General features: G+C 44.6%; 2 protein-coding genes across 2 annotated transcripts; both read right to left on the bottom strand.

Annotated features, from left to right (window-relative positions):
• Window positions 1–502: 502 nt before the first annotated feature.
• On the bottom strand, window positions 503–7,492 carry LOC100276401 (uncharacterized). The gene is given in 5 exon segments (NM_001150206.1): window positions 503–764; window positions 3,027–3,113; window positions 4,278–4,369; window positions 4,446–4,570; window positions 7,080–7,492. Coding segments are annotated over 5 exon segments (753 nt in total). The 5' UTR covers window positions 7,415–7,492; the 3' UTR covers window positions 503–650.
• Window positions 7,493–9,806: 2,314 nt separating this feature from the next.
• LOC100381401 (O-fucosyltransferase family protein) lies at window positions 9,807–15,807 on the bottom strand. The gene is made up of 10 exons (NM_001361423.1): window positions 15,235–15,807; window positions 14,392–14,481; window positions 14,167–14,263; window positions 13,969–14,030; window positions 13,733–13,821; window positions 13,498–13,618; window positions 13,263–13,406; window positions 11,963–12,291; window positions 11,602–11,842; window positions 9,807–10,828 (listed from the first exon to the last, which is right to left on the bottom strand). The coding sequence occupies exons 1-10, from the start codon at window positions 15,508–15,510 to the stop codon at window positions 10,517–10,519; spliced, it is 1,761 nt and encodes a 586-aa protein (NP_001348352.1). The 5' UTR covers window positions 15,511–15,807; the 3' UTR covers window positions 9,807–10,516.
• Window positions 15,808–22,322: the final 6,515 nt, after the last annotated feature.

The following is a 22,322-nucleotide window of genomic DNA, read 5'->3' as shown; positions in this document are numbered from 1 at the left end:
ACGAAACGGATGGATTACGACGCAGCGAGCTTTGCCTAACAGAATGGCTCTCATATCTTCGGTCCTACAAGATTCCAATTATGGCATCGAACTTTAAAATATTATGCCACGAAACAGGCAGTTCAGACAAGTCCATGCGGTCAAATGCTGATTCAAACTTGAAAGCATGTACCATCCCAATCTCCTCTATCGGAAAGCCCAAACAGAGGTATGAGACTAGATATTATACATATCTCAAGCTCCGTTTGGATGTCGATATTGGAGAGGATAAAATTAAATTGAATACTAAATTATGTATGAAATGAGATGTAATTCTAATTATATTGTTTAAACGTCACTGAATTAAAGTTTATAATTTGTGCGGTCTAATTCTACACAATACCGATGGGTGAAGCTTTGTATTGAAAGTGGGGGTTCTAGTTATAGTCCAATTTCAGTGAATTAGGCCTATGATTCCAAATCTAAATTCCAAGTGCAACCAAACAACAAAATTTAGAAAAGCTGATTCCAATTCCAATTCTATACTCCAATATATACATCCAAACTAGATGTCAGGATGTTTTGTTTCCTATACACAAACATATGGAAACGATAAGGACGCATACAACAAAGTGGACGGTGGATTTACAACAGCCGTATGTCATTGTTGATCAACCAGGGGGAGTCCTGGAGCCCAAAATTCTTGAAAGTTCTTTAACGATGCCAGACTTCTCCTTAGCTTCTTTACCACCTTCGAAATGCCATTTTCGGGACATTTCTTCAGCCTGCAGTTACAGTACATGGAATGGTCTGTCAATATTGTCAGACCCACAATAATATACAGCAGCCTACAGCCCCAAAGCAGCAGCGACAACAAAAAATTATGTCTCAAATAAATTAGAGTAGAGTAGACTACAGTTTCAATAAAAACCATAAGTTTGTTTGGGATTATAATCCCAAACAAACAACCCCTAAGTCAAGGTTTAAGCAAATTGATAGCTGTTTTTAATATACTCATATTTAAGGCTAGATCTTCAGATATATTCCATCGTTAAGTCTCTTTTACTGTTACTTTCCATATCAACTTTGTCCATTCTCCGCATCTTTTTTCCATTGCTATTGTATCTTAGGATCCCACGATGCACTGGTGCCTCTAGAGATCTCTGTTAGACATGTTTAAACCATCTCAAGTGGTGTTAGACAAGTTTTTCTTTAATTAATGCTACTGCTAATCCTAGACTATCACATATATAATCGTTCTAGACTCGATCCCTTTTTGTATTGCTAAAAATCTAACACAACATACATATTTTCACAACACTTATTTACTGAACATGTCTTTTATTAGGCCAATATTCTGCACCATACAATATAGCAGGTCTAATCGTCATCCTATAAAACTTACGCCCTACCATTTGCTATACTTATAGGTCACTTTACAGTCTTCTTTGCTACAATGTATTTCTTTATGCTATCCACACTCCTATCATAATACAAAGATCTATAGCATTTTTTTCCTCTCTTTAATAGTCCTTTGAACTTCCTCATTCCACCACTAAGTATCTTTGGCTCCACCTCCACTCCCTTTGACTACCCTATAAAGGCCACCTTCTGAATACAGGTTATCATATATTGTTTGTGTCATCTTCTTTCTTTTAAGTGCCCTCTTTGATGGCCCTTTTCTCGAAAACTTTTGGAGTCTCTACTTTCAGTTTCCATCACTTTGTTGTTGCAATCTTATTTTTTATCGCTACGAACACGTACCTAAAAATGAAAGATCGTCATCACAAGCTTACGTTGAGACAACATACTCCCTAGGTATCACTTTGCAATCAAAGTATATTTGTTTATCCTCTCTTTTTGTGAGTGTAAGAAAAATAGATCGAGACTCATTAAAGTATGATTTTGGTGTTTGATGATCAATATGACCAGTTGGACTAATATTATTTGCTAATGTTTTTGACATATCGTTCAAAGGATGCACAAGTGAACTTGGACTAAGTCAAATGGATGATCTGGATGATCGACACCTTAAGCGAGACATTAGAAGACATCTTAAAGACCTACAAGTACATATAAGAGTCCAAGACATAAGATGAAAGAACTCCGAATGAAGACACACAAAGAAAACAAATGCTGCTCGGCAACACTGGACGTGTCTGATGCTCAGGGATAAACTTCTCGCTCGAGTCAGAATAAACTTCTCGCTCGAGAAGTCCAGTTTCTCGCCATATTTCTCGTTTTCGGTCCTATATGGGATATGAAAACTGCTTTGGATTTTTGTGTATTTCGGTTTAAAATTTTAAATAAAAAAGTCAAATTTTAGTCAACAAAACGGGTTTCAAAAATTACAAAACAAAAATGTAATCCCTGCTGGTGCTCCTTGCCTTCTCACATCCACCACACCATTTTTGAGGTTCTTATCAATCAAAATTTCTACTCCATTTCTATCTGCAACTGTTCCAATATACCAAGGCTTGAAGCTAGTATTATCCACCTCCTTCGTCTTCTAGCCTTTTCCTTTAGTATCTTGGATGCATATGATATTTACACCTCTAGTCACTGTTTAACTAACTTCCTTAACCATAAAGTACCCTACATTTCAACTACCTAAACAAATTCTAGTTGATTCAACTAGCTTCCTTACCTTTCCTATTTGTTGATATGTGAAGCCCCTTGCACATTTTTCACTACACCCAAGCACCGATGTAACGCGCCGCTAAGGAAGCAGCAACCCAATCCATGCTCACTTGACATTGTGCCCAAATCATGACAGGGCACACACGGCGCTAAGGAAGCAACAACCCCCAATCAATGCTCACTTGACATCGTGCCCAAATCATGACAAGAGACATCACCAAGGGAGTGTTGATCCGACCCTTACCCATTTAACACCATATCTAGGTTCCGATATAGCGTGCCACTAAGAGGTTACTCTCCAACAAATTTCTTTTGGGTTTCATTTCCATGCGCTGAAGTATAATGTGCCAAAGGGACAAAAAACAATTGTTTAGCCCGAACAAGAATAGCAAGAGAAGTTCACTTACCCAACTTCTTAATGGAGCTATTTGTTCTTTAATCATATCAGCTCGTGGCTGCAGTGCATCTTTTCCTTTAGTTTTAACATCATCTACCTGAAAGATGGAACAAGAGTTGTTTCAGAAGGGCTACTTGACATTTGGATTATTTATCCTGAATGCAGGAGGTTTCATCTTTTTCATTACTCCTGTTAAGGATTGAGTTAATATCAAATATTCAACAATTTTTTATATATAACACGTTTTGCACATGGCACAAAAAAATAATCAAGCTTGGCTAGTTCACACAGGTATAAAGGCAAAGGAGAAACTTGATTTATCATTGCATTATCCATGTGAAACCATAACATTTCAGATTCCCAATTTATTATACTAATATCACTAACGTTGAACTTAAGAATCCCTTGATAGCCTCAAGGCTACTGTCCAATGTTTTATTACATAAATATACCAACAACTTATTTCAACAATAGACTTCTACGCAAATTATTTCCAACATGAATTTGTTAGCTAGGGCCCTATTGGTGGCACATAACTTTGCAATTCCGCAGGTAGCCTAGACCTTATTTTTAAAACTTAAATTCACTTTCCATCGTTGAGTGGGAAACATAACATAGTTTACCAAGGGCTGCAATGCTCCTATACCCTATTGTCAACATAACTTTGCAGTTCCGCAGGTAGCCTAGACCTTATCTTTAAAACTTAAATTCACTTTCCATCGTTGAGTGGGAAACAGAACATAGTCTACCAAGGGCTGCAATGCTCCTATACCCTATTGTCATTCAGAGTGGCAGGGAGGATGTTACATTGTTACTTAAAGGATTAAATATCAAATACGTTCCACAATCCACATCAACCCTGCATGATTATGGATCACTAAAGAATGCTAGGACTCGTTTTTCTCACCCCTGTGCAATGACAATGAGAGTTTGTAGAATAGTTTAGAGTGATAGTTGAGGACCATACAAATCAGCAATTTTCAAATGAAGAGAGCAGCATTCAAGAAGACTGAAATACAAATGAATCAACTAAGGCATCAAAAGATAACAATGACAAAAGCCTAACACAAGTCATTGAGTTTAAACAAAGCAAATGAAGAGCATGCTCTACCCTCTAGGCACAAGCTTAAAAAAAGGACAGATCCAGTGCTAGTGGCTCCCAAGCTTAGCATTATTATTTAAATTCTGGTACACTGTACTCTTCTTTTGGTTAAAAGGTCCTACAATCCGTCAGATATGTTGTTCAGATTACGAGACTTACTGAATGCAACTGTAGCTTATCTGCTGTGTACAACAGCACAGCTGTTGCTCCTCCAAACACCATAAAAGTTGCAGTAATGAATGCCTTCCCAACTGTTACAATAAAAAAATGAGGATAGAAGATATTCAAGAACACTTGAACTCAAAACTTTGAGGCAAGAAAATATACTCTGTGAGTAACCAGCAATTACGGCTTTCAAATTCTCAGGGTCCAAGGGAGGTGGGGCCCGATCTCGCCGCCTTTCATTTGCTGTTGACGCCAAGTAGTTAGGTTGTTCGTTCGGAAGCTGCCATCTAGACAGCGAACAAAGAAAAGCAAGTGAAAAGACATTATTAAGTTGAAACCACAAACATGTCATAGGATGCATGAGCATAAGAAATCCGCATGTGTCAATTTGGAAGCACAAGTACACCAGTAAATATTTTTCTTTGCAGACCCAAAATGTTGAAACACATGGTAACAAATAAGAGTCCCCACGAGTTAGCATATAACCTTCAGCTGTTATATGATTCATTCACATATTTTTATCAATATGCATCTGTGTAATATCCCATGATTTAGATGAGCCTCAATCACCATTTATATCTGAGTTATAAATACTTTGCATTTCCTCACTTATGAATTTATAAGCAGACAAGTGTAGGAGAACACAACTAATAGAAGAGCATTACCCCTCAAATTCATGATTATAAAGATGGATATAGGAGTGTAACAGTGTGTTTGGTTTCTTGCTTGAAAGATAACAACTCAATTGATACACCAGACAATAATGAACTATGGTGCACTTTAAAGTTATAATCACGTGAAGAAACAAGTGATAGCTCAGTCAGAAGAGCAGAGAGGCTACAAACCTAGGCTCAAATCAGGGCATTTATAGGTTGCATGGGTAGTTGGTTACCTTCCTGAGGACCCTATTTTTTATTTTGGCCCTTTATGTGAAAGTTTTTCACAAATACGTCCTTTTCGGTTTCATTTCAGGAAATGGACCCTTAGCTCGGCGCCATCATCATTGGCGCCGAGGCTACACGTCTCAGCGCCAATTTAATTGGCGCCAAGGTTTCGAATCCGCACGCTTAGGTGGCGCCCACGTGGTAGCGACCTCGATGCCATGAATCTCGGCGCCGACCTTGGTGCCAAGATTCGTGGCGCCGAGGCCTGGCTACCTGCCGCTGCTTCAGGAAGGATGCCCGATTAGGGGTCATGTCGAGGTCGTCCCATCGTCTGAGGAGCAGAGCAGAGTAGTGCACCACGTCATGATGCGTCTCCTGCACCTCGTAGCATCGCCACCAGTCGGATCCGCTACTATGAAAAGCTGTTGCTGCGCCTACGCGCACCATGAGCACTTCAACAATAGATGCTTCAAACATTTATTGACTCTAGGAGCCCAACCCATGCATGTGTAAGTACGCAGCAGGATCCTCTGCCGTAACGTCCCCGAACGTAGCCGCCGTGGGCCGGCTGACGTATGGGCCTAGCCGTGGCTTGGCCCCGCCTGGCAGCGGCGGGACATTACGGCAAAGGAGCCCCTCGCGTGTAAATACATCAAAACCCATAGTCCATTGTGTATTTGGTGTACCAACATCCTTTCTGAAGCAACGACAGGTAGCTAGGCCTCAGTGCCATGGATCTTGGCGCTGAGGTTGCTGCCACGTGGGCGCCATCTAAACGCGTGGACCCGAGATCTCGGCGCTAATTAAATTGACGCCGAAACGTGTAACCTCGGCGTCAATGATGACAACGCTGAGTTGAGGATCCATTTTCTAAAATGAAACCGAAATGGTGTATTTGTAAAAAAAAACTTTAGAAAAAAGGGCCAAAAAACGGTTCTGACTTCTGAGGACAGGTTCCAGCAAGTTTTCCAGCTAGCCAGGGTTCAGTATTCCCTCCCTCAAGATTCAAGACACAAGCAACCAAGATGTCTTCTTTCCATGGTCGAGATTTTATTTCTAAAAAAAAGTTTCAAGTTTTAAATTCAGATACAATTTGAAGTACTTTAAATCCATATAGCTGTACCAAACTAACAAATGCAAATGCTTTTTCTAACAGAGACATGTGCCCTTAATGAATAATAGCTGTTTTAATCAACGTTAATACTTAATACTCCCTCCGTCCTAAAATATAAGTCATTCCAAAATTCTTGGAGAGTCAAAGTTTTTTCAAGTTTGACCAAATTTATACAATGAAGTATTAACATTTATGATATCAAATGTATATCATTAGATTCTCCATTAAATATATTTTCATAGTATATCTATTATCTATTATGTGTCATAAATCTTTATGAGTCTCGCTATACTTTTAGTCAAACTTTAAAAACTTTAACTCTCCAAAAATCTTGGAATGACTTATATTTTGGGACTGAGGGAGTACTAGCTAACTTCCTTCGAATATTGCAAATTCACGCAACTGTAGTTTTCCGCTGTTAAAACACATGTTAGACATATAACCAATATATCGAATTATATAATCTACTGGTCCATAGATAGCATATAAATAGGTGCGTCGGGTAGTACAAATCAATTTGAAAATAATTTCCACACGAAAGCAAATCCATCACCTATTGCAAGCCTGTTTACACTACATTGTGCATACTTTTACTCCAGAAGTCATTTTTTTACTCCTAATTACTTGAATCCGTATCTAGCCTCTTCAGTCTTCACAACACCTCAGATAACGAACTGTTTACGCATGTATCCAGCTCCAAGCATGAAGCATGGACAATCGGATACAAACTAGAAACTACTCCGAACGACGAATTTCAAAATCCGGAAAAAGCATGAGCGGGAAGGGCGTACGGCTTACCTTTTGGGGCCGAAGGTGGCCTGCGGCAGCGAGACGTAGGAGCGGAGCGGGTTGAGCGCGTCGGGGTGCAAGCCCGCAGCCTCGCCGCCGCCCGGCGGGAGGGCCCAGCGGGAGGACGCGGAGAGGGAGGCTTCGGCCGGGGGCGGCGTCCCCTTGATGGGCACGGAGTGGCGGAGGATCTCCGGTAGCACGTCGGGGGAGGGCTGCGCCGACGCACCCCCGGGCGCCGAAGCGGAGGGCGGGAGCTTCTCCGCGAGGCGGCCGACGGCAGTCTTTGACTCCTGGAGGAAGTACGCGCCCTCCTTGGCGGCGAGGCGGCCGGCGAGGAAGCTCATGAACGGCGGCGCTTTGGGCCTGGGGATCGCGCGGTTTGCGGCGACGTTTGGATTTGGGTTTTCGACGCTTTCCCGATTGAGAATGGCCGGGGGCGTGTGGGTGCTTTTGTAGCTCGCTCGAGGGACACCGGACACGACGGCAGCAACATGGCAATAAATAACCGTGGATAATTATTCATTGAATATGGGTACGGTAGAATTTGGTATCCGCGAGTACGATTATGGATACATGTATGAGTTGAGTTTTGTCTCGCGGGTATGGATTCGCGAACTATATATCCGCGTACTACCCACCCGATTGTCATTCCTAATAAGGAGTGACGTGGAGGGCAGCGTGTTTGTATCTGTGCCACTGCAGGTGCAGGCATACCTATTTTATGTTATTATTAATGTTTTGAAAGGTAAATATTCAGAAAAAATGTTTTGAAAGATATTAGGTTCTTAATGTATTTCTGGTTGACATCGAGCTAACCATTCAATTCGCATGTGTTGAAAACTGGATGTCGGCAGATGTAGCCCATCAGGATTGGGATCCTAGACTCGATGCTTGCTAGCGTTCACCAATTCTCATGTTACATACTAAAGGTATGTTTGTTTTTGTTAGTATTAAAAATTAGTAAGTTTAGATTGTTCGTTTCGGATTAAAGCCGGCTGTTTGGATTGCTCCAGCTGCAATTTATAGAGATAAAAACACTATAAAAATAGTATAAGTCGGTACGAATTAAAATCAAGTAAACATGCTGTTAATAGCTAGTAAAAGGTTGTTTGATTTCACCTACTAATAAGTGGTTGGATAGTAAATTATATATTTATATCTATTAACCATTCTAAACCAGTTAATGGAACTGGCCCGCCAGCTAACAATTAGTAAATCTACTGGCATTAATTTTATATGCTAATTTTTAGTGCTAATAGATCTAAAGAGGCTCTAAAGCAACTTCATCAGATTGAAAAAAATAATCCTTTTGCTTTAAGAGTTGTTTATAATGAGATGGAAATCAATTACTCCAAGAGACTCTCTTAACCATATTTTTTTTCTTAATTCATCAAACTCTATTCAACCCCTCGAAGAAAAAGGAAGTGTCAAATGCTGTTCTCAATCCCCTTCCGTCACTAACACGTGAGCACACGATAGAAGGAAAGAGAAGAGAGGAGAGATGTAATCATGTAACCGACATATGGTTCCACATGAAAGTTTTTTTTTAATTTGGTGCAGAAACTCTTCCCTAATATAAAAATTTGAGTTTCGTCAACCTTCTATACTATCTTTTTAAGAGAAAAAGCATCTAGTGGAGTTATTGCGTTTTCGTAATCTCCTATACTATCTTTTAGGGTTTATTTAGTAACAAGAGAATTGAGGGGTTAGAATTTCTTACTATTTAATTTTGAATAGTAAGAAATTATAGCCCCTTCAATCCCCTCTCATCCCATTTCTCTCAAACAAACCTTTAGGATTAATTTGGAAGCCACAGAACCGAAGAAAATTGGAGGGACCAAAATCCCCTCCTTATTCAATTTTGAATAAGAAAATGATTTTAACCCCTACAACCTTCTCCGGTATTTGGACTCCCAAACTAGCCAAGGAAAGAAGATCCCATGAAGTTGCTCTTACACAAGACCTTTTATACTTAGGTTCGTGCATGATATGAGTGTTGTCTTTGTGTATGATGTTCTAGTAAACAAAACTAGATAATTAAACAAATAGATACAACAAATAGAAAAACAAAATAGGATTTAAAATAATTAATTGGAAATATTAATTAAATATATAATTAAACAAAGTGCATATAAACAATATATAATTTGTTTATAGTATATAACTCATAACAGTTTCAATGAATTGACTTTCAGTTTTTTTAAGCACACAACTAACATCAGTTTTTTCACAGCAGACAGCAAAAAACAGTTTTTTTTCAGCAGACAACATAACCAAACGCACCCTAATAAGTGTGTCTAACCATGTCTTGGGAAGCAAGTCGTTCCAGCTAAAGACCGTCCCTTTATGCAAGACTGCATTGCCAGTTTCTTTGCCTTGGTCAACAAGCTCATTTGCCACAACAGTCAACTATGGCTCATCTTATGATACCATAATATAGAATAACGAGCAATAGCTTCTTCCACTATCTAAGCATCATGAGTTATGCAAGGCTGATCTTTAGCAGTAGGCATGAAGTATGGAACACGTCAATTTCAGAATCAGAACTGTAATAACTACCAATCCAAAGGTCTCCATCACAACACCAGACACCAGGTGGTTCTGTAAATCACTCTGCGAACCACGAATCTGACCGAGTTCATTCGCAGTTTCGGGGCATTGCCAAAGAAAGATTGGAAACCAAAGAAAATAGTCAAAGCATTAATATGCAAGAGTGCCCTTGGACGAGCACGTATAAAGCATGCACAAAAAAGGAACGTTTCTCTCGCTGATAATGAAAGCTTTCAGTTGATATAAACTTACGACCTAACTAAATACATCTCTTTATGGTACTACAATGGGCAAAAGAATGGTAAAAAAGGGGTCAATATGCCACTTAGCTCCATCACAACGGTAGCAACAATGGAGATGGCAATACACGGTTGACAGAACTCTGGCAGCCTGATTTGTTGAATGGTAGCCCGAGTAGAATTGAAGCACTCTTAAAAGATGAGAATGCTGTTGCTCAGTTTGGCCAATATATTACTTCGACAGTCAACTGCAGATGATGCACCTTCATACACAGAATGGTATAGCTGATCTCAATAAAAAAAATATGGCAGCATTGTTGTCCAGATGCAAAAATCAGTCCCCGGTCCACTTCTTCTGTCAAACATGAAACAAAATTCTGCCTAATACTCAAAATCCAACATGATGCCTAGCAGTAGATCATGTCAGTAAGAGAATGGATGGGCTAGTCTGCTATATTGCTTCTCTGATACAAACAAGAGCTCAATCACTGTATTTTCTTTTCTTTTATGGTTTGGTTCCAAAGTAGTTCAAGAGCAAGAGACATATCCAGATTTCGGCCAAAGCACAAAAGAACTACCTTTGGCGATCTCATTGGTATAGTGTTTCTTGTGAAAAAGGAGTATTGGTATAGACACAAGAAACTATAAAAAAAGATCTTAGTGCTCTGTTCTGCACATGCACTCTGGACACCGTGGATGTCTAAATACGCTTCTTGCAACAGGCCTCTCGTGAACTTGCTTAGTTTGCTGTATGAGTTTTCTTACTCTATTTTCAAATCCATTCCACTCAATTGTGGCATTCTTCACAAGTATGCTGGCTAGCCGGCGCTTGTTTGGCCTTATCGTGGGAAGATCCCCACCACCGTAGTACATGCGGTAACCTTGAACAAGGGAAGAGAATTGACTTCCTGGGTCAGTCATAGCAAATGCATCGGCAGCTGCGCATGCAATGAAGTCCAGGGCTGCCAACTGCAAACCAGAGGAGCATAAAGAAATTATTCGATCAAGCTTAGCCATAGTTCACAAGATACTAATGTAAATTAGAAAAGGTCATCCATTTTCTTATCCTTCATGTCACTCTTGAAGGTTACTAGTTTGCTGCTCATATGAATTAACTCTAAATTGAGAGAAGAAAACAAAAGGGAAAATTATCTGTGGCACACAGACAAAGAGTGGCTTTAGCTCTTGGACACTGGAAATGGTACTATTGATCAGGAATATGCTAAGAAACATTGTTCATTATCTGTACACCGAAGCGATTAAAATTTCCATTTTTGGCAAGCCTTTGTCTGCAAGATTTTTTTTCTAAAATGGAAATTTCTATTGCTGCGGTGTGCTGTTGATAATAACCAACTTTTCTCAGTATGTTACTAATAAATAGTACCATTTCTAGTGTCCAAGAGCTAAAACCACTCTTTGTCAGTGTGCCACAGATAATTTCCTAAAATAAAATAAGCACTTCTGTTCCTGGTTTGCTGGCCACATGAATGACCCCTAAATTGAGAGCAGAAAATAAAATTGGCACTTCCTGAAATTTCACAGTTTAACCTCTATGTATGTGACAACAGTTTTAGGACATAATCTATTCAATCAATCTACAAACAAATAATTAGGTAGCTACTGCCTGAATGTTCTATTTTGGTGCTTACTTTCTATGTGTTTACATGCCAACACTGTCTATATATCTTTTCTACCTAAATCATGCAAGAAGAGATCACGTGAGATATCTCATGGAAGTTTACCTGAGATGAGAAGTTCCTAAATGGTTCGAGCTCTGATGGAGACAGAAGGGTTTCTTTAGTTACTAAAGCAGGATAAAGACGACTTATGGCAGCCATCCTATCCTTCCCTCCATAAATTTCAGCACCTGCAACGTATATATTTGTGCTGCGCTTGAAACCAATAGCTGCTAGCATAAGCACAGCCTCTTCAGGTGCAAGGGGACATTTGCCTTCGGACCGTAAGAAAGCAGCAGAGGGCAACCTAACAAGGTATGGTTCTGTCAGAAATGCTCGATAAAAATAGGCAGCAATAGATCGATATTAGGATGCCATTTTTGGTTAATATGGTTTATGGTCATGCAATGTAGAACTGCAAACATACTTTGTCATCTTCTTGAGTTCTGACAACACAGGAAAGTGAATTTGGCGATAAGCTTCTAGTTCGTCTTCCTCATCTTTGCCACCACCAAAGTAACACAATGAGTATGCAACCATATCAATCTCAAACCGGAGATGAACAGCCAGATATTTGGATGCATCACTCTTGTTCGCCCTGGGGTCAGACTTAACGGCAAACTGGCCTAAAAGATTATCCTTCAAAGGTGACGAAGAGGCCCTATGGCCATGCAACCTCTCTACAAGAACTGCACCAGTTTCTTGAATTTTGTATACAAAACGAAGAGCATGAAAATTACATCTGCATCGCAATCTCTGTGGAACAGTACCCATACAGTCAGAGCATGCACTTGATATTTTTTCCTTATGGGAGAAACAGAACAAAGAGAAGAAAGCAGCAGCACGGTAACCAATATTCATCTGTAGTACTATCAGCTCTAAGTCATTCACATCTTGACAGTACATCATATAAGTTGACTAGCGTACTAAAAGATTCTATAATACTGGTGCAAAATAACCATTTCCTGTCCCAGTAAAAGTGTAAATGCATCGTAGAGTTTAGTGTCAATAATCATATCGTGACAGATCATCAAGTAAGTTTCACTAGAGTAGTACACGATTCTAAACTATGGTACAAAATAACAATTTCCTATCTCAGTAGAGTGTAAACACATCATACCGAGAAACAATTCAAGAAAATTAACAAACTCTGGTATGTAGCTAAATGGTATTGGTAGCAATCAGCACAATATGGCAACTCCTCCAGTAAAAAGTACTCCCCTCCGTCCCAAAATAAGTCTCCATCTCACATTTCAAGGTGTCAAACAATCTCAATTTTGACTGAATATATACAAATATTTGTGATAAATAAACATCATTAGGTTAATTATGTCATATATTTTCACAGTAAACCTATTTGGATTTTGAAGGTACAAATTTTGATACTATTATCTATAAAGTATAAACTTAGTAAAAATTTAGATTGGTTGAGTTCTCGAAATGCGAGATGGAGAATTATTTTGGGATGGAGGGGGTAAGAGTGTACTAGAAGTCTAGAACAAGCGCAGTTGAATATTTTTTATGACAAATAATATCTTTATTGAATACATAAATAGGTTAACAATGGTACTGCATAGTAAATTTGTCTCAGAAAATACTTACCTACTGTCATAGTTTTATAAGATTCTACAGATATATCACAAATAAATTGGCAACCCAAATGATGTTAAAGAGAACTGTTCAGTGTCCAGAATGAACTTACGTCACGTAACTAGTTGGAGCAATACCTGAAGGTCAGAAGGTATTGGGTCAAAAGATAAGCGATTGCCGAATCCTATAAAGTGCACAACTCTGTTTCTCAGTAAAATTGGCAGTATTTTTTTCATGTATAAACTGGGCTTCGCCTCTTTCATGACATCTGTATCATTAACCTACAGAGGACAAGTTAAACAATAATGAACTACAAGTTCATCTTTCTATCAATGTACTTCCTATAACTGACAACTGAGATTAGTTACTTACTAGGCTACCAATCGCCTCCAAGTCTAATGACTGCAGCTCTACTGGAAGATCCTTAACAATCTGAATATCAGATTTCAGATATTTGATAAAATATTCCTCCTGATATATATCGCCAAACTGACTAAGATGTTGAACTCAAATTGTTATTTATGGAGAATATAATAACCATTTATTGAAATAAGCTATCTAAAACATTAAACGTAAGACAGACTTGTATTTTTTTAGAAAAGTGTACCTTTTGTCCAGCCAAACATTACTGTACAAGAATTTTGGGAGGACAAGAGTTGCATTGAGCAACCGCGAGATTGTAACTGCATTACAAATCTGTTAAACAGAAGGGAAAAAAGATTGAAATCAATGGCATAAATGCAAAACCAATTCACACACCAAAAAAATGAATTACTTCCCCAAGCAGATTTGCTAACATTGCCAGCAATGTTAAAGATGTAAGTAGATTACTGAACTACTCACCGCAACCCTTTGTTGGTTTATGCCACCATTCGCACTGATCATGATGTAGCCATTGGTTCCCTCTTCAATTACAAAGAATAAATGTTAAAGAAACAAGACACTGAATCAAAAATATGCTGGAAATATGAAAAATAAACCAACACCACTATCGAGGTAAATGCACAACGATAGCATCGAGTAACATAAATCATCAATTACCTGAGGCTTTCCAATCCCTTTGGTCAGAACACGGTCGCCACAAAGTAGCATTTATCGGCTCTTCCCACAAATCCTTAGGTTCAGGCCTGGTCTCTGCCTAGGTAATTAGCATTACACATTCTGTCATTACCAATGACATATTTCAATGTGCATGTATGTGCAATATATGGCCAGTTTAGAATATGTAAAGTGCATGTAGCTTGTAGTTGCATTTATGAATGTTACCTCTGCCAAAGCATGGCCTGCCAAAGCAAGCAATCGAGTGAGCATAACCCTATGTGCCCTCTTCCCCTTAGCAGCATTAGCCACCTCTTCCTTAAAACATTTCAGTAATAAAAAGCATGCATTAGAAATATCGTACATAAACACCAAGAGCGGGCAGCGGTTGCCATGGCAGCCAAGAAATACATTATCATAATACATTACACTATCCATTTCTTTTCATAAGGCACATTAAGATTTGAGGAAGTTTTTCAAGGTATACTTTGACCATTAATTTACCGTACAATATAATATCAGTTACTATAAAACCCATATCGTACTAAAAGACAAGTGAAGTATGGATCTAATGATTCATCTTCCCTAAACATGCAATTGTTCTAAGAATCGAAGGTCAAAATAATATTTAACTTTGTTTTATTCTAATACGCCCAACACATTGAAATGAAGCGAGTATAGCTGTAGGTGCAAGATAACATCATAATACAATAACATGCCTTGAAGACTTTGTTAAAGTTACTGGAGACTTAGCCTGAATTAAAAACTAGATGTAGAATTACAAAATGGAGCAGTATTTTTATGGCTAGTTGGCTGCACATTAGCACAGCTTAAGAACACTCCTGCTCTCCCCCAGAGCAAAATAACTTACAAACCAGTGGAGATCGAGAAGTGGAAATAAGAAATGGCACAACCACTCTCTTGGCTAAAGCTAACCCTTTGAATAGCTAGCTACGGATTCATCACCCTAAATCAGTCGCCCCAGCAAACTAATCACATCAACCTCACCGGATGATAGCTAGTCCGTACTAGACACTCATCGGTCAATAAAGGAGGCCAACAACGTCATACCAGAGTCGAGAGCGACGAATTGACAGTAGCGGGCGCGCGGGGTGGGTGGCGCCTCAACCGGAAGTGCGGGCGCGCCGAGGGGTCCTGAAGTCGGGAGAACATCCACCAGTTCATGATGAAGAAGAATGCCACGAGGACGCCCCAGACCAGCAACCTGCGCGGGCGCCGCCACCCCCTCCGCTGCTGCCGCCGCCTCGCCCGCGGCAGTGCAGCAGCCGCCGGGGAGCTCGCCGCCGCCAGGAGCGGCAGCGGCGGGGGCGGCGCCGCCTCGGGCATTCTGGCGCTGGATTTGGATCTCGATAAGCGGGGTTCGGTGGGAAGCGAAGAGGAGCACGAGATGCGGGGTGGCTCGTCGGATCCTGCGATCGCCGTGCGATTAGTTTAAGCTGCAGTTTGATGTAGAGGCTAATTTTTTATTCGTAATTGCGGCCTGAGCTCAGCAGATCGGAGCCAGGGGCGAGAGTATAGATTTGCATGTAGGCTGCTGGCTGCAGCCCGGTGGCGGGCTGGAACGGCGTCAGCTTCATGCTGCCGCTCGTCAGCGCCATCCTGGCCTGGCTGACTGCACTAGGACCGCCACTGCACTATCGTCGCCGCCCCCTTGCTCTACGTCATAGTAAGTCTAATTAATTGGTTTGAGTAAAATATATTAGCGGTACATAAATTTTGGGACGTTGTCACTTTTGATGATACAAAAATTAGGAAAACAGGGCTCTAACTTGGTCAATCTGTGCAAAATCGTTCAAAATCGAATTAACTTAGAACGGATGGTGACATGACATGCTCTTCCCACAAGCGTTGTGCGCCACGTGGTACGCACAAGTTCTAGACTTAGTATAATATATTACTTGGGTCTCAAACTTGATATGTTGTGTCATTTAGGTATCTACATTTTTATTAGTGTGCTTTAAAGTGGTATGTCACGTCGGTATGTCGTATGAGCAAACCTGATTTTAGATATTTTGCACGGGGCCAAGTTCGGGACACGTTTTTATGGTTTTCTAAGTTCTAGGATCTAAATGATACACAATACCAAGTTCGAAGACTTCTGATGCATTTTACTCGATTAATTTCCATTCCAACAAACCCTCCGATTAGTCATGTTCTACTGCTAGCTCACATCTTGTCCATTTCATCCCTAATTCAATCACGGGACCAAAAGGCGTTAAAGAGGGGTTTCACTTACATCTCGTTTTAATGTAGACATTGAAGTCTAGAATTGAGAATTGAAACTAGGATTTCTGAATTATGTTGTTTGGTTGTCTAATAAATTTAGAATTGTTAGAATATTGCGTAATATTCTAAGTGTAGATTTTAAATCAAGGTAAATTCCATAGATATTCAAAACAGATATGCACACTAGCATAGCAATATATAGATCAACACAGTAAACAATCAAATTAACATATTTACTCACGTCGGGTTTGTCAGTGCTTAGGTTGATCAATCACAAAAGTAGACGAAGCATGCCATCGATGTAGACGCGTCGATTCGTCCGTTAGGTAGCGCAGATCGTCGTCGAACGGCTTCGAGCGATCGCGCAGTTGCGCTGCCCAGAAACCTTATTGACGCCCCTTGTGCAGGCTTTACGATGACAAGGGTTCGGAGATATCGCTCACCCTCCTCCTCAGTGCACGCTAAGGAAAAGGGTTGGTGAAGACACGACAACTCAACCGTGACAACACAACTTTCCAAGCAGGAATAAGAAGAAATGGAATAAGATTTTCGTTTCTATCAACCCGAACACATCCAGAGGCTTAAAATACGCGTGACTGCCCTCAAGGAGTCATTTTTCCTTAATACACTAGGGTGGGCGTTCGGGTTACCCAAAAATTTTGGGTCGGGTAATTCGGGTATTTAAAATTTCGAGTTTTGAGAATCAATACCCAAAATTACAACGAGTTTTACAATACCTGAAAATTCGGGTACCCGAAATTTCAGGTTCGGGTATTCCCGAACTACCCGAACTGTTGTGTTGGCTTCATAAAAACACATACACCCTATTGAATTAGTATAAAAATATAGTTTGAATAATGATATATATTGACATATAAAACACAAGCAATCTACAACCACAAGTTATGCACACTTACACATAATTATAGATGTATAAATTAATAATTAAGCATGACATGAGTACATGACACATAAAAGTTCGGGTAATTCGGGTATTTCGGGTACCCAATTGTGATACCTGAATTACCCGAAATAAATTTGGGTTTTGCAAGTTGCTACCCGAAATTTCCGAACAAAATTCGGGTTTCGGGTATTTCGGGTTCAGATATTCCGGGTTCGGGTTTCGGGTTACGGATTTTTTGCTCAGCCCTATAATACACCCATAAATGGACAGTCGACCAATTAGCCGCGTTAAAATATGTATTAAATCTCAAATGAACAAAAAATTAATTAATGAATGATACAAGTGGTCTGAATTGATACGCTACGGTCGCGCGTCGCAAGTCACAAGTCACGCGGTATTACACACAAAAACAACGCAGAAACACGCGCGCGTGCATGTGTGACTAGCCATGCTCTTTTTCTCTCCCATTACTTTATCTGTTCAGACATAGGAATGAGTGGAGCTATATAAGTTAGTCCGTACCACCTTGAACTAGCAATATGGGACTAAGACCAACAACCAATTTGCTTTGAAATTTCAATAGAATGGGCCACTCAAATGGGCCCAAATTCCAACAACCCCCCACCAATTCTAAAGCAAGGAAAAGGAGAACAAAGAATCACTGTGCCGTATAATTATTTTATATACCAGCCTTTCAGTATAAGTCTCGTACGGGTTGAACTCATACCTAGAATATCAAGATTCATTTTTCACAACTGAAGAATGGACTAGGCCTTGAATTCTCAGCCTTGTGTGTCAAGATTTCACTTGAAATCATAACTTGTCGGGGACCATAATTAGGGGTACCCTCAAGACTCCTAATTCTCAGCTGGTAACTCCCATCAGCATAAAGCTGCAAAGGCCTGATGGGTGCGATTAAGTCAGGGATCAGTCCATTCGAGGGACTCGATCACGCCTCGCCCGAGCCTAGCCTCAGACAAGGGCAGCCGACCCCGAAGGACCTTCGTCTCGCCCGAGGCCCCCTCCAGTGGCGAACATATTTCCGGCTCGCCCGAGGCCCTGTCTTCGCCAAGAAGCAACCCTGACCAAATCGCCGCACCGACCGACCAAATCGCAGGAGCATTTAATGCAAAGGTGGCCTGACACCTTTATCCTGACACGCGCCCCTCAGCCGACAGAGCCGAAGTGACCGCCGTCACTTCGCCGCTCCACTGACCGGTCTGACAGAAAGACAGCGCCGCCTGCGCCGCTCCGACTGCGGTGCCACTTGACAGAGTGAGGCTGACAGGCAGTCAGGCCCGGCCGCAGGCACCATAGGAAGCTCCGCTCCGCCCGACCCAGGGCTCGGACTCGGGCTAAGCCCCGGAAGACGGCGAACTCCGCTCCGCCCGACCCAGGGCTCGGACTCGGGCTAAGCCCCGGAAGACGACGAACTCCATTCCGCCCGACCCAGGGCTCGGACTCGGGCTAAGCCCCGGAAGACGGCGAACTCCGCTCCGCCCGACCCAGGGCTCGGACTCGGGCTAAGCCCCGGAAGACGGCGAACTCCGCTCCGCCCGACCCAGGGCTCGGACTTGGGCTAAGCCCCGGAAGACGGCGAACTCCACTCCGCCCGACCCAGGGCTCGGACTTGGGCTCGGCCCCAGAAGACGGCGAACTCTGCTCCGCCCGACCCCCAGGGCTCGGACTCCGCCCCGGCCTCAGCCGTAGGTCTCCGCCTCGCCCGACCCAGGGGCTCGGACTCGACCTTGGCCACGGAAGACAGACTCGACTTCGGCTTCGGAGGAGCTTACACGTCACCCAACCTAGGGCGCAGACCAGCCACGTCAACAGGAGGCGCCATCATCACCCTACCCCGAACTGACTCGGGCCACGGGAACAAGACCGGCGTCCCATCTGGCTCGCTCCGCCAGATAGGCAATAATGGCGCCCCGCATACTCTGTGACGACGGCGGCTCTCAACCCCCTTACGGAAGCAAGAGGACGTCAGCAAGGACTCAACAGCTCCGACAGCTGTCCCTCCGCCAGGCTCTGGCACTCCTCCGACGGCCACGACATCACACCAGCTGGGTGCCAAAATCTCTCCGGCTGCCACAACGACATGTACTTAGGGCGCTAGCTCTCCTCCGCTAGACACGTAGCACTCTGCTACACCCCCCATTGTACACCTGGATCCTCTCCTTACGCCTATAAAAGGAAGGACCAGGGCCCTCTTAGAGAGGGTTGGCAGCGCGGGGACGAGGACGAGACAGGCGCTCGCTTGAAGCTGCTCGCTCCCTCTCCCGCGTGGACGCTTGTAATCCCCTACTGCAAGCGCACCCGACCTGGGCGCGGGACGAACACGAAGGCCGCGGGATTCCCACCTCTCTCACGCCTGTCTCCGGCCACCTCACTTCCCTCCTTCGCGCTCGGCCTCGCGTCGACCCATCTGGGCTGGGGCACGCGGCGACATTCACTCGTCGGCTTAGGGACCCCCCGGTCTCGAAACGCCGACAGTTGGCGCGCCAGGTAGGGGCCTGCTGCGTGTTGACGAACAGCTTCCCGTCAAGCTCCAGATGGGCAGTCTCCAGCAACCTCTCCAACCCGGGGCGGTGCTCCGTTTCGGGAGCCTTGAGTTCGTGTCCCTCGACGGCAGCTACGACATGATACTCCTTCCACCGCCGTGCGACAGCGACAATGGCGGCCGACAGCCCGCCCGCCGGCGGCTGAATCGATGACGTCTTCCCCGTGTGGTGGAAGAACAACATTCGAGCTCACCCCGTCCTCTCCCCCGTCGATGGAGGAGGAGGCGGGGCAACCAAGGCCAAGCAGGAGGCAACGCCTCGTCGGCTGTCGAGCGAGTCGACAGCGCCAGCACCCCAACGGGGGGCGCACCGGGCATCGACCTCGCGCTTGAGACGAAGACGAGCGCCGTCTCCCCGCAACGCGCCGATTCCGGGCAAACGGACGACGCCAGCGCGCTCGCGAAAGGCTTGCTGGACGTCACCCTTGTACCTGAGACGACGGTGCAGACAGTCTCCGATGTGACTTCATCGCCGCCCGTCGACCAAGAGGTACCGACCGATTCCCATCCCACGTCTTTCAGATTCAGCCTCGACCCGCCTAGCGGCTTCGCTTTGGCGGGTGCTCTCGTAGAGGCGAGTAACAAACCCTCTGGGGTTTCGTATGCGGTCACCCTGGGACCGGCTGACGGACGTCTCGACCTACGGGCCCTCTGGGTCCGAGGAAGACGACGAGCCCAGCATCTGTTGGGATTTCTCTGGACTTGGCAACCCCAGTGTCATGCGGGACTTCATGACCGCATGTGACTACTGCCTTTCCAACTGTTCCGACGGAAGTCATAGCCTCGGCGACGAGGACTGCGACCCAAGCTGCGAATGTTTCCACGTCGATCTAGGGGGCCCCTCCGAAGGCAACCATCTCGGCATGCCGGAGGACGGTGATCTCCCTAGGCCGGTGCCTCGCATTGACATCCCACGGGAGCTAGCTGTGGTCCCCGTTCAGGCGGGGGGCCATGACCCACAGCTCGAGCAAATCTGTGGGGTGCAGGCCAGGCTCGACGAGGGAGCAGGAGCGCTTGAGCCAATCCACCGGGACGTCGGGCAGGCATGGGCGGGCCAACCTCCGGCCGGAGAAATACGTCATCTACCCCAGGGCTTCCAGCACCGCATCGCCGACAATGTCAGGGTCAGGCCACCACCCACATCCAGTGGGGTCGGCCAGAACCTGGCTGCCGCAGCAATGCTCCTCCGCGTGATGCCGGAGCCATCAACCACCGAGGGGCGGTGAATCCAGGGAGAGCTCAAGAATCTCCTGGAAGGCGCCGCGGTCCGGCGGGCCGAGAGCTCCGCCTCCCGAAGGCAGGGGTACCCCTCGGAGCATCATGCCGCGACTTCCCGATTCACGCGGGAAGCCTCGGTCTACACCGGGCGCACGCGCAACACCGCGCTTGCGGCCCCGGGTCGCCTCGGCAACGAGCACCATCACCGCGACCGCCGAGCCCACCTCGACGAGAGGGTGCGCCGAGGCTACCACCCCAGGCGTGGGGGACGCTACGACAGCGGGGAGGATCGGAGTCCCTCGCCCGAACCACCCGGTCCGCGGGCCTTCAGCCGGGCCATACGACGGGCGCCGTTCTCGACCCGGTTCTGACCCCCGACTACTATCACGAAGTACTCGGGGGAGACAAGACCGGAACTGTGGCTCGTGGATTACCGTCTGGCCTGCCAACTGGGTGGAACGGACGATGACAACCTCATCATCCGCAACCTCCCCCTGTTCCTCTCCGACACCGCTCGCGCCTGGTTGGAGCACCTGCCTCCGGGGCAGATCTCCAACTGGGACGACCTGGTCCAAGCTTTTGCCGGAAATTTCCAGGGCACATACGTGCGCCCTGGGAATTCCTGGGACCTTCGAAGCTGCCGACAGCAGCCGGGAGAGTCTCTCCGAGACTACATCCGGCGATTCTCGAAGCAGCGCACCGAGCTGCCCAACATCACCGACTCGGATGTCATCGGCGCGTTCCTCGCCGGCACCACTTGCCGCGACCTGGTGAGCAAGCTGGGTCGCAAGACCCCCACCAGGGCGAGCAAGCTAATGGACATCGCCACCAAGTTCGCCTCCGGCCAGGAGGCGGTCGAGGCTATCTTCCGGAAGGACAAGCAGCCCCAGGGCCGCCCTTCGGAAGATGCCCCCGAGGCATCCACTGCTCGCGGCGCCAAGAAGAAGGGCAAGAAGAAGTCGCAAGCGAAACGCGACGCCGCCGACACAGACCTTGTCGCCGCCGCCGAGTACAAGAACCCTCAGAAACCCCCCGGAGGTGCCAACCTCTTCGACAAGATGCTCAAGGAGCCTTGCCCCTACCACCAGGGGCCCGTCAAGCACACCCTTGAGGAGTGCGTCATGCTTCAGCGCCACTTCCACTGGGCCGGGCCACCCGCGGAGGGTGGCAGGGCCCACAACGACGACAAGAAGGAAGATCACCAGGCAGGAGAGTTCTCCGAGGTCC

This window comes from Zea mays, chromosome 6 (assembly GCF_902167145.1).
Source record: "Zea mays cultivar B73 chromosome 6, Zm-B73-REFERENCE-NAM-5.0, whole genome shotgun sequence".
Lineage (NCBI taxonomy): Eukaryota > Viridiplantae > Streptophyta > Magnoliopsida > Poales > Poaceae > Zea > Zea mays.
Note: the sequence above shows the minus strand (reverse complement) of the source record. Positions and strands in the feature narration are given on the sequence as shown.

Bases quoted from the DNA above. Each gene is read 5' to 3' on its own strand.
- LOC100381401 (NM_001361423.1), bottom strand. From the start codon at position 15,510: ATGCCCGAGGCGGCGCCGCCCCCGCCGCTGCCGCTCCTGGCGGCGGCG. The intron at 13,619-13,732 runs GTACACTTTTCT...TCAACATCTTAG, and splicing joins AATGTTTGGCTGGACAAAAG to TCAGTTTGGCGATATATATC. The intron at 10,829-11,601 runs GTAAACTTCCAT...TCTGGTTTGCAG, and splicing joins TTAGGAACTTCTCATCTCAG to TTGGCAGCCCTGGACTTCAT.